This window comes from Cydia strobilella, chromosome 2 (genome assembly GCF_947568885.1).
Source record: "Cydia strobilella chromosome 2, ilCydStro3.1, whole genome shotgun sequence".
In the NCBI taxonomy this organism is placed as follows: Eukaryota; Metazoa; Arthropoda; class Insecta; order Lepidoptera; family Tortricidae; genus Cydia; species Cydia strobilella.
In genome coordinates, this window is record NC_086042.1 from 26339994 (window position 1) to 26354553 (window position 14560).

General features: G+C 40.5%; 1 protein-coding gene across 1 annotated transcript in view; it reads left to right on the forward strand.

Moving 5' to 3' along the window:
* Positions 1 to 13918, forward strand: part of LOC134754570 (regulation of nuclear pre-mRNA domain-containing protein 2) — a 29275-nt gene extending 15357 nt beyond the window's left edge. Inside the window, exons 11-16 of the mRNA XM_063690890.1 lie at positions 945 to 1043; positions 4326 to 4422; positions 6467 to 6556; positions 11264 to 11355; positions 11850 to 11931; positions 12287 to 13918. Coding sequence (XP_063546960.1) covers positions 945 to 1043; positions 4326 to 4422; positions 6467 to 6556; positions 11264 to 11355; positions 11850 to 11931; positions 12287 to 12855 — 1029 coding nt within the window. The 3' untranslated portion in view covers positions 12856 to 13918. The remainder of the gene's footprint in view (positions 1 to 944; positions 1044 to 4325; positions 4423 to 6466; positions 6557 to 11263; positions 11356 to 11849; positions 11932 to 12286) is intronic.
* The last annotated feature ends 642 nt before the right edge of the window (positions 13919 to 14560 follow it).

Below are 14560 nucleotides of genomic sequence, written 5' to 3' on the forward strand. Positions count from 1 at the left end.
GAAATTTTCACAGATGATGTATTTCTGTTGCCGCTATAACAACAAATACTAAAAACAGAATAATATAAATATTTAAATGGGGCTCCCATACAACAAACGTGATTTTTTTGCTGTTTTTTCCGAAATGGTACGGAACTCTTCGTGCGCGAGTCCGACTCGCACTTGGCCGGTTTTTTAATATACCTACTAACGGCACGGCCACGACAACACACCGCGGCGGTGAACGTCCAAGTTGACACATAGGCGTGAACCTCATGTCACGATCTGTCCTCCCACTGCAACTCATGACTCGTCACTCACCGCCGCACGAAGCCGTCGCCGGGCCGTGAGTCGGGTACTGAGAATAGACCGCGGACCAGGAACAGATTTCCATGACAAATCGCCTCCCGAGCGAAAACTCGTATAGTGGTTAACGGCTATGTATGATGAACCCTCGTGAACGTCAGCTGCCGCTCCGTTGGTGGGTTGAGGAATGGCAGCAAATAAAGTCTATAATTTTTTTTTGTCATCGCCTCCCGCTTGATACTTTGTCAGATGATAGTTTAGATGCTACTGTGAATAAACAAAATCGTCAGCCGATTGTATCGCTGTGGAAAGACCGTCAGCTGGTCACATGAACATGTAAAAAAGAAAATTATTTTCAGTCATCGGTGTCATCGCCTTCCGTTTGATACTTTGCCAGATGATAGTTTAGATGCTATCGTTAATAAAACAAATGGTCAGCCGGTTGTATCGCGATGGAAAGACCGTGCTACGCGTTTCAGTGGCTGCTATTCCTCAACCCACCAACGGAGCGGCAGCCGACGTTCACGAGGGTTCATCATACATAGCCCGTAACCGCTATACGAGTTTTCGCCCGGGAGGCGATGACTGACGAAATTTGCGCCTGGCTCGCGGTCTAGAAGCGCTGCGAATGACCGATGTAAATATGCTGGGTTCCGCAGCCGGCGCCGGTGCCCGCGCCGCCGTGCGTGCTGGTGGACCTGTGCGAGTCGCCGCCGCACGAGCCCGTCATTATACCGGAGAACCCCGTCTATCCGAGGGTACTGCTTTACTATTCTTATACTTGCCGAACCACACAGTGGCCAGTCGGGCAATAAAACTCAAGTACTGCCTGCACTTCTGTTGCGAGTCCCGCTCCTTGGACCTGCAAGTGCAAAAGAGATAACACGATATACGATGATTTACGACTTGACTCGCTACTTAGTTATGAGGCAAGTATAGAGGCGGGTTTCCCGTTGACGACGTTCGCTGTGATGCGAAGCATCGCGTCAACGGGTGACCGAGGTCTAAAACTCTTAGCTGCTTTTTTCGTGCGAAATCGGAACTGACGAGTCGGTGTCGGTTCAGTTCGGACCGTAAAGTCGGGACATGGAAGAGTATAGTATGAAGTATCTCAGATGATTTTTTCGGGCTCGGACCCAAATCTGTTAAACAAAAGCCTTTTTTTTTATACCACGTCGGTGGCAATCAAGCATACGGCCCGCCTGATGGTAAGCAGTTACCGTAGCCTATGGACGCCTGCAACACCGGAGATATTACACGCGCGATGCCGACCCTAACACTCCTCTCCCTCATTAAGCTCTGGCAACCTTACTTACCGGCAGGAACACAACACTACGAGTAGGATCTAGTGTTATTTGGCTGCGGTTTTCTGTAAGGTGGAGGTACTTCCCCAGTTGGGCTCTGCTCTAGATCTGGAATGACATCCGCTGTCCTGTGCCCTACCACACAAAGCGAGATGTCATTCACAGTGCCCATACCTCTCTTTTGGACGTAGTTTAAGGACATATATTGGTCCGGGTCGGGTTGTTTCTTTTAAGAGCGCTCTTCAGCACGTACCAAAGCAACCGTGTGTTTTAAAAAGCAACTATCGTGACAGTATTAAGGTTCAAATTTATGTGACAGCTTCTTCAGAGAACAATCAGGGTTATCTTTTGTTGGAGATTACAAAACGTGTTATCTCCGAATGAGGTGTTTCATGAATTTGAACCATATAAATGAAATGGTAAATTTGCTTGTAGAACGGGCTTGTTCCTGTTACGTACGTCGGGGCTATTAGCAGTAAGCAGTGTAACCACTGCATAAAGGAAAAAACCTTTTGTTTAACAGATTAGGGCCCGAGCACGAAATAATCATCTGAGATAATTCATATTGTGATGGGCGGCTAATGGATGATATTTAAGGCGCCCACTGACTATCAGTCCGCCGGACGATATCGGCCTGTTAGTTGTACGGAACTGTCAAATTTTTGTTCTAACTGACAGGCCGATATCGTCCGGCGGACTGATAGTCAGTGGGCCCCTTTACCGGCAAAGTACTAAATAGGTAGACGAAGATAGGTTAAAAGGGAAGAAAGTCAAGTGAATTGATAGTTCTTTAAACGCCGATAGTTTTCACATACATCTGGTAATTAAAGAAAAAATACTTTGATTCTCATTCAACCTATATGCACATATCTTCATTTCTCGTAACTATTATTTAAATAGTATCCATTAAAGGCACAATACTTAACGTTCATGAATAATTATGGTTGGTTTACTCAGTGGCGTAGCTAGGCGTGACCGAAGTGGGCCGTCTCCTACGGCCTCGCGCCCGGGAGGCCTCGCCCGTAGCCCCTTCGGGCACAGTGAAAGAAAAGGGCCTCACAGATGTGATTTCGCCCACGGCTAGATTAGTTCACGTTACGCCACTGGGTTTACGCGTGTATACATTAGCATTTGTAATCCGCCTATTACTATTTTTAGGCTGCTTTTCCACTGTAACGGAGACGAGTGAAGCGAAGAGAAGGGTGTCCCTTTAGTTTCGGTGGAAAGGTCGCGTTAGAATGTAAAAACTCCACGGTAAAAAGACGTACCGTCAACTGGGGTGAATAGGGATGGCTGGGGTGAATAGGGAAATGTAATTTACGTCACAATTTCTTAAAAAATACCTACACGAATTGTATCATTCGATTGGAAATAATAGTAGATTTTGTATGATAGAGTTTGTGTGGGTAGTTATTAAGACATTGTCTGGGAAATCGCATTTTAAATTTTGCCCCTATTTACCCCGGTTGAAGGTATTTATGCCATTTTCAACCAAAAGGGTACTTATTGTCGCTTGTCAGTAAGGCGCTATTTCCATATAGCTTCAATTAGAAATCAACCTTATCGACAAGTGACAATGTGGTACCTTTTGGTTGAAAACGTCACATTTAGTCGTAAATGGTTAACCGGCAATCGCGAATGAGGAACCACTTTTAAACTACAAACTTGCTTGGTAAAAAAGTTGACAACATTATCTTCAAATCCTAGTGCCCTCAGCACTTTGTATAGAATACTGAACATCGTGGAGTTTTAAAAGATATACATTTCATAAACTTGGTTAAATATCTACTGTTAAAGTAATACACCAATCATCATCAAATAAAGGATTTAATACAATAAAACAGACATAACTTGGGAAACTGTACCAGGCGACGCCATTACGGCGATGGCTATCTGTCAAGTCCTTGCCGCGCTATAGTGATGTATCCATTTCGAATACCGATTGTATAGCTGCATTCGCGAAAGCCTCATATCGGTTATTACTATCCTAGCGAAAAGGGGAGTAGAGGTTGTATCGTATTGATTAGTAGCATAGACAAAATAATAAATAAAATAAAATAAAAATATGCGGGGTCTAGTATGTTATACTCGTAGGCTAGCGTTTTTTAAGTCAAATTAAGTCATGTTTACCACGATAAGTATGTCGCCGCACATAACCATTTACTTCAGGTGTCAAATTTGCGACTAAATGCAATATTTGTCACAACATTCCGCGTCTCTATACTTATTTTTATCTATATATATATATATGTACTATATGTATCTTAGTGGCTAGTTAAATACGTAAAGTAGTTTTTTTTTAAAAGTAAAAGCGTAGTTTAACTCATCGAACGAAACGCCTACCGTGTGTGTCGCGTCATATTGAACCTTACCACAATGCACGAAGGTTGATATTGGGTTGTAGCCGCGCGTGTCAGTTGACGGTTTTGGAAGTCAATGGGCTCTCTCTTTAGCCCTTTTCTACCCTTCGGGTGTAGGCCTCCTTCATTTTATGCCACTCGTCGCGGTTCTGTGCGATCAATGGGTTAATAATTATTAATTAAATGTAAGTATAGGGTAGGGTAGGAAACAGTGGCTCGGAAAAAAAAGCCGGGTACAGTGGCTCACTCTACCTAATTCCAACATGATTGAAGCGATATTGGGGCGACTGAGCCACTGTTCGAGCTGAGCCACTGTTTCCTACCATACCCTATGTATAAATTAAATTCACATTCTCATACTGTACTGTATTTTCAGAATATTCCCCAAGTGAAAGACATTCCCCCCGCGGACGTGGACCACCGAGGCATCCTCCCCCCGCCACCGCCGCCGCCGGCTCTACCTATTATGGGCCGTAAGTATACCGCTCATTCTTCACACTCTGGGGCCTAAATTTGCCTGCCAAACACGACCTTGACATTTTAACACATTTTATTTATTGCACAAAAGTAAAAACTTACAGTACAAAAGGCGGACTTAATGCCATAAGGCATTCTCTACCAGTCAACCTTACATTCACTGCCAGCGACCCTATGCGGGTTCTCTGTTCGTAAGCGTTTTTCGCTACTTATGGTTTTTCCCGTGTTATCGGCTACGCTCGTAGCGGGTATCTCGTGGTGGCACTGAATGTGTTATGCCTCTTCCACACTATCGGTGATGATCGCTGATAGTATCATCGGCAAGATCATCGTGCAAGCATCCATATGATCGCCTGTACAACGCAACAACCCGGCGATTCCCTTTGATGCCGAAAAACCGACAACTCACAGGTCGCAGGACTCGCAGGCGATGACCGGTGGAGACTGCCGAATATGCCCTCTTCACTATCGTGCACGCCAGTCATCGTCTATCATCGCTAGTGTAGAGGAGCCATTAAGTTTAGAATTTGGGTATATCGTCGATTAAGTAGCCGCATCGAACAGTTAAGCGGTTTGCTACTTTAGGAACTGTGGTCTAAAGTCGCAAATCCTCTAGCTCCTTCAAGATCTTTCCGACCTAGCGACATGTAGATGGTTAAATTTAACATCTTCATAATGTGTACTTATTTGTTACATAGCTAACCAATCTCAAATTCCGAATGGTAAGAATTAAAACCATTAGGATCCATGTATCCCCTCTATCCACCTTTTATTTATATAATTTTATACAGTTTTGCAAATTGCATCAGTCTCTTCATGTTATTTAATTTTACCTATTTTTGTATGCTACAAGTGTTAGTTGGCTTCCATAATATTTTTTTACTAGCCACCTACATTTTGTTTATAGCAGGGGTCCTCTAAACTAGCTCGCAAATCGGATCCGCAGCTCAATTCTATACAATTTTGTTCGCGAAAAGAAAGCGGTGACAGTGACGGATTTGCAGTCTTTCCCTCCCTAGGCCCCTTGCCCTTTAGCCGCCCCTGGGCCCGGGCCCTTAGGGCAAATCCGCCACTAAGCGGAGACCCTGGCCGTGGCCCGTGGTTCAAGAGGGAAGACCCCTGGTATAAGGCCCAATGTACATTACAATGTAAACTCATTTTCAATATAATTAGAAGCTTTAAAGCCAAAATAAAGTAGCTTTGCCTTTGTTTCATTGCTTTCTCAAACAAACGAAATTTATTGCAATTTATTATACAACTAGGTTCAAATAAAAAAATAATGGTGGGTATTATGAGGATAAGGTCCACCTGTCCAATTTATTGGTATAATTTGCAATGCGTCTCACTCTCTCACTGAGCAAAATGTGTGACGGAAATACACATTAGACAAATAAATTGGACAGGTGGGACAATACCATAAAACTCCCGTGAGACTCAAACATATTAAAATTATTTTAAAACTTACGTATTATTAAGTCGAATAGCTCGACATGTTGCGGCGTATGTACACGGCGCGCCCTCGACCAGTGAAGACTTGTCGTTGCCCAGTGAAGAGTATCCTCGTAAATTGGATCGAAACATGTCCAGCTATTCGACTTAATAATACGTGAGTGACCCGTTTTCGAATACCACTTTGCGCCACTTGCACCATCCCACTAACCCGGGGTTACCGGTGTAACCAGTTACACCTTTTTTTTTTGACGCATTGGTTAAATGCATTTACGCATCTCACCCGGATGGTATGGGGGACTCGCTCCTCCCAAGGCTCCCTCTGCTACTCAGAGGGAGAGGAGTAGAATACCCACTAACATCCCCTGCGGCGTTTCCGTCACCTGCCGTTGACGGGAGGCGCCATGTGATCGCTAGCATTCTAACTACACAATTTGACACTGATGTAACGATTTAACCGGTTAACCCCGGGTTAGTGGGATGGTGCAAGTGGCGCAAAGACATGGAAAAAAATGTTCAGTGTTGATTCTCAGTATTTAGTTTGGTACGTATAATATAGAACATAATGGCACGAATGAGTGTATATTTCAGACATGGAAGACGTGGACCACCGACTCCTGCCCCTACCGCCGCCCCCCATGCCCGTCACCACCGCGCCCTCCCGACACCCGGTACAACAAGGTACTATAGACACTTATATATAAAGGAGCTAGCTTCTACCCACGATCTCGTCTGCGTGGGATGATGATGATTGATAAAAACTATCCTATGCCCTTCCCTGGGTCTCAAAGTATCTCCATTCCAAATTTCATCTAAATCGGTTCAGCGGTTTAAGCGTGAAGAGGTAACAGACAGTAACTTTTGACTTTATAATATTAGTAGGGATATAGATAATGATTTGTGTCGTTTTCAAGCAAAAAGGTACCACATTGTCGATTGCCATAAGGACGCTCTGACAGATTAATCGTATATATAGCGACAAAGTGGTACCTTTTGATTGAAAACGTCACATTTATTGATAAACAATAGCCAGCCTATAAGACCTAACTCGAGCTGTATGTCCCATATTGAGGCGCGAAATATAACGTCACGTTGGAATTGACGTCTCCTGTACGGTATATCTTTTAAAAAGTCGCTTTAATGTTGTTTTCCTTTAAATCTTACAAGATCACGCCACTGTTGCGCACACATCAATTACAGGTGTGAATATACGCATATATGTATATATAGTAGTATATACTATACTCATATAATAAAGAATCAAATAGACATAAACTATTCAAAACCTCAAGCAATTTTGCACTTTACGCATTTGTTCGTTATTGCACTTGATTGATACGACTATTAAGAGCCCGGTAACGATTTTAGCGCAAAAAATGTAAAATTGATAGATTTAGTCGGTGAAATTGTACCTTTTGTTACGTAATAGAAATAACAAGTACTGGTTTCTATTAGCACGTCTTCTCATCTTGCCTTTTAATAATGAGGTCGCGAGCGTGCGTCACCGGTAATATATGACGAGAAGGGGCAGTTTAAAAAATTCAAAAAATTAAACAAAAAAGGTGGTAAATTATACAAAATATGTTGTAGATTGTTTAAGAATCAAAATTACGTTAAAATTAAGTCGATTTTCAGAGAAATTGTCACTTGTCAATTGTCAGTAATTTCTGGACAAAATTGATTTCGTCTAACTTTCATTTACTCTACTTCAAAGTCATAATAACAAAAATATTGTGTATTAAAGTTTGAGTACAGGATATGTGTATTACAAAAATTACCATTTATAGCAGTCCAAACTTTGCGAAATTTACAAATAAGACCGAAAAATATTACCAATTTAGTAAGTCATTTTTCAAAAAAATTGTTCTATTAAAAGGCAAGATGAGAAGACGTGCTAATAGAAACCAGTACTTGTTATTTCTACTACGTAACAAAAGTCGTACAATTTCACCGACTAAATCTATAAATTTTACATTTTTGCGACTAAAATCGTTACCGGGCTCTTAAGTATCTCTTGAAAATATAATGTTTCAATGATAAGTCGTAAATACAATATTTTGTTTTTCGCCAGACGCAGACTATATACCGTTTGTCGGTGAGATCGACTTGAAAGACTTTTTTATGGGTGATGATTATTTTATTATCTTTTCTAATTACTTCATAAACAGATCTACATCTTTTACATCTTTTTTGGGAAAATAAAAAACGTGATAATTATTCATTTTGTGGTATGTATTTTATCGGTAACGGGTCTTTTTAATGATTTCATTCAGAAACACTATCTCACCTAAGTTTAAGAACATAAATTTTTTTGGGAATTGTGTATATACCTACAAAGGCGCTTTTATACGCCATACAACTCTTAAATGCATTTATTTTGCTCAAAATTAATAATTGTGTCAGTTAATTGTTACTAGATTGCGGGGGAAATATTAAAGCGCGCAGTTGTTATATGCGATAAACGCACCGTTGAACGCATGCGTCAACGGAATGTAGGGACAATGACAATGCGCTCACCTATGCGTTTATCGCGTAAAACAATATAGTGTGATTAGATTATCCAGATGTAAAATGGGTGTGCGGCAAACGCATTGCGTTTAACGCTGCGTTTATCGCAAAAAGCAACCGCGCGCTTTAAAAATCAAATACCCGTTTTCGCTGCTAAATCAGTGTTAGTTATTATGTACGCTGCATTTTACAATATGCATTTAAGGGTTAAAGTTTTTGTGTTGTGTGCGTGCACCATGGGTTTTTCACTTCTAACCAAACTATTAAAAACTAATTGCACGGTAAGTATCAGAAGTTGCTATATCACACTAGTAACATTCTACATACGGCCTTATTTCCTTTACCCATAAGGTTCGTTCATTTAACTACATCCATATCATAAGCTACCTATATTATATTCAGTAACGATAAGCTAACGGCCTATATTAAGAATTGCATCTTAATCTTAATGTTTACTTAAAAATATCGGTAACTGATACTTTAATTATAATTATATTCAAATTTAGAATATCCGAGAAACAAAGCAATTTAATTTATTCTAATATCAGTCAAGAAGACGTTTTTTTCGAAATGAAATGCAAAAAAAGTTGACAAATCTCGCATGTTACTTGATATGGAACAATATGGTAGTCGGCCCCCGACTAGTTTGTCTCGGCATTAAAAATATACATCAATCAATCAAACATTTATTCAGCAAATAGGCCACAGGGGCACTTTTACATGTCAATTTTTACAAACAATAAAATTAACCCAAAATTACAAAAAACAATTACATAAATATAAATGTCAAATTACACAAAAAAAGCTAATAAAAAAATATACAAACAACAGAAGTACTAACATTGTTTAGAGATGTAAAATGTCAGAGATAAAATGTATATAATAATAAAAAATATCATCAAATTATCCAGAGATGTAAAGGGTCTCCAAGACTTGAATTGTTATATAATTAATAAAAAGACAAGATATTAAATCAGACAAACAGACAAGAACCGAATGAAGTGCCTCACGTTAATGCCACTCAAAAGTAAAGTTACATAGGTAAAATGAAGCCCTTGTAAACTTAAACAGACCGGTCGCCACAGTATACTACGGATGCGTGAAAGTTTTCATTTACCGCCATTTGACGTTCAGTTTTTCTTTTAATTGGTTTGTTTTGTTGTTTATAAACTAACTGTAGCAAAAAACATCATGTGAAATAACCGATAAAGATATTTTGGAGACGGTCCCTCATATCCGTGAGTTCCGCGTGACAGCAACGTTGCCCCAACGCCGGCCGGTTCCTGAATACATCATAAAGAGCTTATAATATGTGTGTAGATAAAGCAGTGTTTGTAGCTGTACATAATTAAACATTAAAACATTCGTGTGATCCTTTTACAAATCCACACTCGTATTTTAATACCTTTCATTAGGTAGCAGTACCTTAACACAAACATAGTTAAGGATGTCCCAAAAAGAACGCAAGATTTGAATTTGCTGCCATTTTTGCATTTAAGTGCCGGCCAAGTGCGAGTCGGTCTCGCCCACTGAGGGTTTCCGTACTTTTTAGTATTTGTTGTTATAGCGGCAACAGAAATACATCATCTGTGAAAATTTTAACTGTGTAGCTATCACGGTTCATGAGATACAGCCTCGTGACAGCTAAACGGACAGCGGAGTCTTAGTAATAGGATCCCGTTTTTACCCTTTGGGTACGGAACCCTAAAAATGGCGGGTTATATGAAAGAACAACGCGTTTTCATTATTGAACAATATTTCAAAAGTAATGAAAGTTTGGTAGACAGTTCGAAAATTTCGGAATATTGATTTGACTTCGTCAACTGTGAAGAGTGATTGCAACATTCAGGGAGAGTGGATCAATTCATGATGGTCAAAAGTCTATGCCAACAAGCCCACAATCACCAATGCTTTGAAGGAGGAAATTCGACGCTGCATCGGTGAAATTCAGCTGAAGTGATGCAAAATGGTCACGGAAAATTTTGACAAAAGAGTGCGTGCGTGCCAGCAAAGCCGTGGAGGCCATTTGCCCGACGTGGCCACACATAACCCTATTTAGTGTATTTTATGATTTTATAAACAAATGATATATAACGAAAAGAAAAAAGTATTTTCCATTAAATTCAAATCTTGCGACATCTTTCTTTTGGGACATCCTTTACATATTTGAAACACGTCGCACAAATAGTATCCACGATTCTTAGCTTAGTAAATAAAAACTGGCCAAGTGCGAGTCGGACTCGAGGATTCCGTACAATTTTTTTTTTACAAATTTATTACTTGTCAATTTTTTTTTTGACGTTAACAGAAGTTTGAGCTTTAAGAGGCTGTAGACCTGACTATATGGTTTTAATTTCAAATTGATACCTCGCCGCGTTCCCGAGATAAAGGGTCTTGACAGACAGACGGACGGACGGATGGATAACAAAGTGATCCTGTAAGGGTTCCGTTTTTCCTTGGAACCCTAAAAAAACGTTTTATTACTTAAATATCGAATGCCTATCCGAACTCTGTACACACATGACACACATGCAAGAAAGGCTTCAGCTAACTTTCTTTGTTGGTGGTTGCACCAAACCGTCTGTCACCGTTAAAGCGTTCGCTACATTTTATTGTATGGGAAGTTTCATAGTTCACTGATGAGTGACGTTTGTTCAGTCCGCTATATATGGTTGGTGCAACTGATCCTTATAAGGGCGGTGGTACACTGGCGATTTGCGAGCGAGACGCCGCGAGCGCGCAACGATTTCGCTCCAATTCCAGTATGACAGTACGCAGCGAAATGGTTGCGCGCTCGCCTCGCTTTCAACTTTCTCGCAAATCGCCAGTGTGCCAGCGCCCTAAAGCTATAATTGTATTGTGATGTTGTTAAATTTTCAGACGTAGACCACAGGAACCTGATCTCGCTCACGCACCAGGCGCCGCGCGCGGCGGCTCCGCGCCAGGTGGCGCCACCTATCAACTTGGATCAAGTGAGTAACACTGACTTATCTCATCCAAACTCTAATGCCCACACTTTTGACTTTAATTACATTACGAAATGTTAGATAATAATGTAGGCAATGGAAAATTTATCAGGCATAGGTCTCAAGGAATTCCTTTGAGTGCCCTCGATTACCTTTTGCAACAATCAATCTGTCGTTTTATACCCCGTTTTCTCACCTCAAAATTAATGGTAATTAACTTTTTCAAAAAAATTAAAAATTCTGATCTGATATAGTTAAATTTATTCTAAGCTTAAATATAGCTGGTCAAGCAAATTTTGTCAGTAGAAAAAGGCGGCAAATTTAAAAAAAGTAGGTGCGAAGGGATACGTCCCATAGAAAATTTGAATTTCGCGACTTTTTCTACTGACAAGATTTGCTTGACCAACTATAATTTGGGCGTATCTGGGATATAAAAAATGGATATTACATTGAATTCGAAAAATAACTATATTTACTATAGGTAATATTGCTATTTTTAGGACTACAGAGTGCCGCCGATGGTTCCACCTACCGACATCGTGGAAAGCGTCGATATGGACTTGTCCGAGGATGAGGACCAGCGTAAGATTTTTCTTCAACTCTTATCTTAGACTCAGTAAAGTTCCATATCTTTGCATAAGGTTAGGTGGGATATGAGAAACATAGTTTATTTTGTTCAGGGCAAGAGAAACAGTAGACTCTGACCACGCTAACTTTGCATAAACTTGGCAGTAAGATTGCATACATATCCCTGTCACCTTCATACTTGACGTACATGTTGACATCAAAACAGCGTAGTCCGACTCTGAGGATTCCCTTCAAGTATTTTTCTTCCCCGTTGCTTCTCTCACGCCACCTGACCGTATAGATTTTTCTATCTTTTTCTCATACTTGTCAGATTTACGTTAATTCTAAACTTTAACCCGTAAATTTTCAGAGGGCATGTTCCCCAGCCAGCCTGCGAACGACCGCCGCAACAGCTTCAACAACAACAAAGTACTCGTCGGCGGCGACAACGGCAAGCAACACAACCTGGTCCGCATCAACAGCTCCGTCAGCGACCGCGGCCACAGGGACCCCAGCCCCCAGGGACCCCACCCCCCCCACCCCCCTCACTCCGCGCCCGCGCGCCCCATGCAGAACCCCTTCGACAACATGCCCCCGGACCTCAAATACAACATGCCCTTCCAAAAGTACCCGCAGGACTACGACGACAGAAACGCGGACTACGACAACATAAACACAGATTATGACGACAGAAATGCGGAGGGGGGCGACGCGTACGACGAGGACCTCCGAAGCCGGGGCCTCGAGAACCCCAACATGAGGAACCCCTCCCCGCCCCACGAGGACTTCAGGGAGGAGTGGAACGCGCCCAGGTTCCCCAACAACAGGTACCCCAGGAACTGGACCCCTCGAGAGATGAGGCCCAGGTTCAGTCCGCAGCAGTTCCGCGCGAGGCCGCCGGGCCGGTGGCCGGCTCCGAGGCCGCCGAGGTTCTGGTGATGCGCCGCACCAAGTGGTAGACGTTCCTTCAACTTTGGCGTGAAATTTAGCCGCGTTTTTGACGGTTGCGAGTAATACACTTGTGAGATGTAGTATTGAGCGAAATGACCTTGAATCAGTGAAAACCGGTATTATTGTTGTGTATCTAAAATTACAATGCGGTGGTTGTCAAAAAAAGAATTCGCCTTGCGCTGAATGTGGTTTTTTTAATTTATTAGGCTCCTATGTTATATTTTAATAGGTATCTCTCTCGAAAGTCTATAAAAAAATCTAAAGTTTTAAGAATTTGATGCAATCTTGTATGAAAATTATAATTTTATGAATTTTTTGAATAATTTATTTCATCATTGAGTTATGAGAAATTTGTTAGAGTGAGGCCACACTGGTGCGTTGCGTTGCATCGCAACATATAAACGTATTATCTATCTATCTATCGCGTTATTTCGTCGCAAGCGTTGACGCTGCGACGTTTTACATATATTAATGCGTTGTGACGATGCAACGTAAACGCAACGCAACGCACCAGTGTGGCCTCACTCTTACTTACGTTCGATCTATCTAATTTTGTCTAGCATAATACAGAATATATCGATAAATTTCAACAGACATGAAACATCAAATCGGTTACTCTACGAAATTCCAAATCTGTTAGTATATAATTGGTATTGTAGTCATGACGCAAATAATCGACTTGGTTCTGTTTTTGGAGGTTTTTCAATTTAATAATTGATAAAAGTTCAAAAATAACTGGAGCAAGTTGCATTTTGTAAATTTCTACAACAATTGTTTGGCTCTTAATTTTATTATTATTTACGTTATGTATATCGATTTTTTGTTTGAATTGACGACACTATGAACTCTGCGGTTACAATATTAACAATTCCAGTGGGCCGTTTAACAAACGCCTGCAACCTGTGATACAACTGAAGTTTCTTTCTAACAAATATGCTCGTTAGATAATACTTTTTCTGGTGTGACAATAAAACGGCTCATAGGAAAAACAATAACGTGTACAGATCTCATGGGGTAGTATCGGACCAAGCTAACTCTGCATAGACTGCGATGACAGTAATATAATAATAAAATAAATAATAAATATAAATGTCAAATTTCTATGAAAATATGACGTTTAGTATTGCAATTCCACACGTCACGTCAAAGTTGGTGCAGAGTTAGCTTGGTCCAACCATAGTACCCTTTATCTTATTGTCATTTGACGTACAATTTTGACTTAAGCATGTGTAAATACAAATTAGGCAGTTACTCGGTTTTGTGAAAAACGTGGTCTGTAAAATACGCGTCAAGTTTATTGCAATATATGTGTTATTGTTTATATAAGAGTGAATGTAAATAGTTATTTGAAGAGTTTATTGAAATCACTTCTGTGATTTTTGTAATTTTATGTATGATGAAACATACAGAACTTGTTTTAAACTACATGTTTTCTTCTAGTCTGTAACACCCGCTTTAGTTTTATTTTATGTTACCTATAAAGTAAATGCATTAGGTGTGGGCTGTATGTCGTTATTTTTAAAGCGTTAACAAACATGAAGTAAGATTTATGTAAATGGAATACCTAGTTGGTTAGTTTGCGAACTATTGGTTTGCGATATACCTATGCTTAATTTCTGATAATTTTACTTAATGGTTTCATGCGCTTTAATACTTAGATGGGGTTGATAAAGACAACAACACAAATTTTTCA